The sequence below is a fragment of the Brassica oleracea genome, chromosome C1 (assembly GCF_000695525.1).
Source record: "Brassica oleracea var. oleracea cultivar TO1000 chromosome C1, BOL, whole genome shotgun sequence".
Taxonomy (NCBI): Eukaryota; Viridiplantae; Streptophyta; class Magnoliopsida; order Brassicales; family Brassicaceae; genus Brassica; species Brassica oleracea.
This window is the reverse complement of record NC_027748.1, coordinates 3837813-3839135: the sequence shown is the minus strand read 5'-3', so window position 1 is coordinate 3839135 and position 1323 is coordinate 3837813. Positions and strand designations below refer to the sequence as shown.

At 39.8% G+C, this 1323-nt stretch overlaps 1 protein-coding gene across 1 annotated transcript; it reads left to right on the top strand.

Moving 5' to 3' along the window:
- Window positions 1-224: 224 nt before the first annotated feature.
- On the top strand, window positions 225-997 carry LOC106329268. Its single transcript, XM_013767899.1, has 2 exons — window positions 225-901; window positions 985-997. The coding sequence occupies exons 1-2, from the start codon at window positions 225-227 to the stop codon at window positions 995-997; spliced, it is 690 nt and encodes a 229-aa protein (XP_013623353.1).
- The last annotated feature ends 326 nt before the right edge of the window (window positions 998-1323 follow it).

The window sequence follows — 1323 nt, the reverse complement described above, 5'->3', positions numbered from 1 at the left end:
TCTTCTATCAAGACAACCACAAGACAATCCACCCACGCCCACACATTCTTCTTGTATCAGGCTTTTTTTTTTAAACACTTCATCATATTTTCTTCTTCTATCTCTTTTTTTTTCAAATTTTTCTCTTAATTATATATATTTTTTTAAAAACTCCATCATATTTTTAATTTCAACTCTTAGTCATATTTTCTTCTTTTATCTATTCTTTTTTTTCTTTAAAAGAAATGTCGTCCTCATCGTCAGATGGCGTAGATGAAGCTTTTGAAGAATTTTTTGACGAAGAATTTGATAATATCGTCGACTCCCTACTTGATGTACAAGCCAACAAACCAAAAAGACGAGCTTATATCGAAAGAGATCGGGAACAAGGCCACATTCAACTATGGAACGACTATTTCCACGAAAATCCTACTTACCCACCGGACATGTTTAGGCGGCGTTTTCGAATGAACAAGCCCTTGTTCCTTCGCATTGTCGAGCGGCTCAGTACAGGTGTTCCATACTTTCGGCAAAGACGAAATGCTCACGGAAGGAAAGGGCTATCACCACTTCAAAAATGTACGGCAGCTATACGTATGCTCGCATATGGTGAATCGGGAGATACGTATGACGAATATCTCCGACTTGGTGAAAGTACGGCACTTTTATGTTTGGAACATTTCACTAATGGGATAATAGACTTTTTTGGTGAAGAGTATCTAAGAAGACCTACGGCGGAAGATCTTCAACAATTACTCGATATTGGAGAGGTACGCGGGTTTCCAGAGATGATTGGCAGCATTGATTGTATGCATTGGGAGTGGAAAAACTGTCCAACGGCTTGGAGAGGACAGTACACACGAGGTTCAGGAAAGCCGACAATTGTCTTAGAGGCTGTGGCATCAGAAGATCTTTGGATATGGCAAGCATTTTTCGGATTACCAGGTACCCTAAACGATATCAATGTTCTTGATCGGTCTCCTGTTTTTGATGACATTATACAAGGTCGAGCACCTAAAGTTAAATTCAAGGTCAACAATCACACTTACTGACAGAATTTATCTGAATTGGTCAACATTTATCCAATCCATCCCACTTCCTCAAGGTAATAAAGCAGAGCTGTTTGCTAAACATCAAGAATCCACTAGGAAAGATGTCGAACGGGCTTTCGGGGTATTGCAATCGAGGTTTGCAATAGTAAAAAACCCAGGTCTACTATGGGACAAGGAAAAGTTAGGGAAGATTATGAGAACTTGTGTCATATTGCACAATATGATTGTGGAGAACGAACGAGGCGGATACTCTCTAAGTGATACTTCTCAGTTCGAGTCAGGAGAGTCAAGC

Bases quoted from the DNA above. Each gene is read 5' to 3' on its own strand.
- LOC106329268 (XM_013767899.1), top strand. From the start codon at position 225: ATGTCGTCCTCATCGTCAGATGGCGTAGATGAAGCTTTTGAAGAATTT.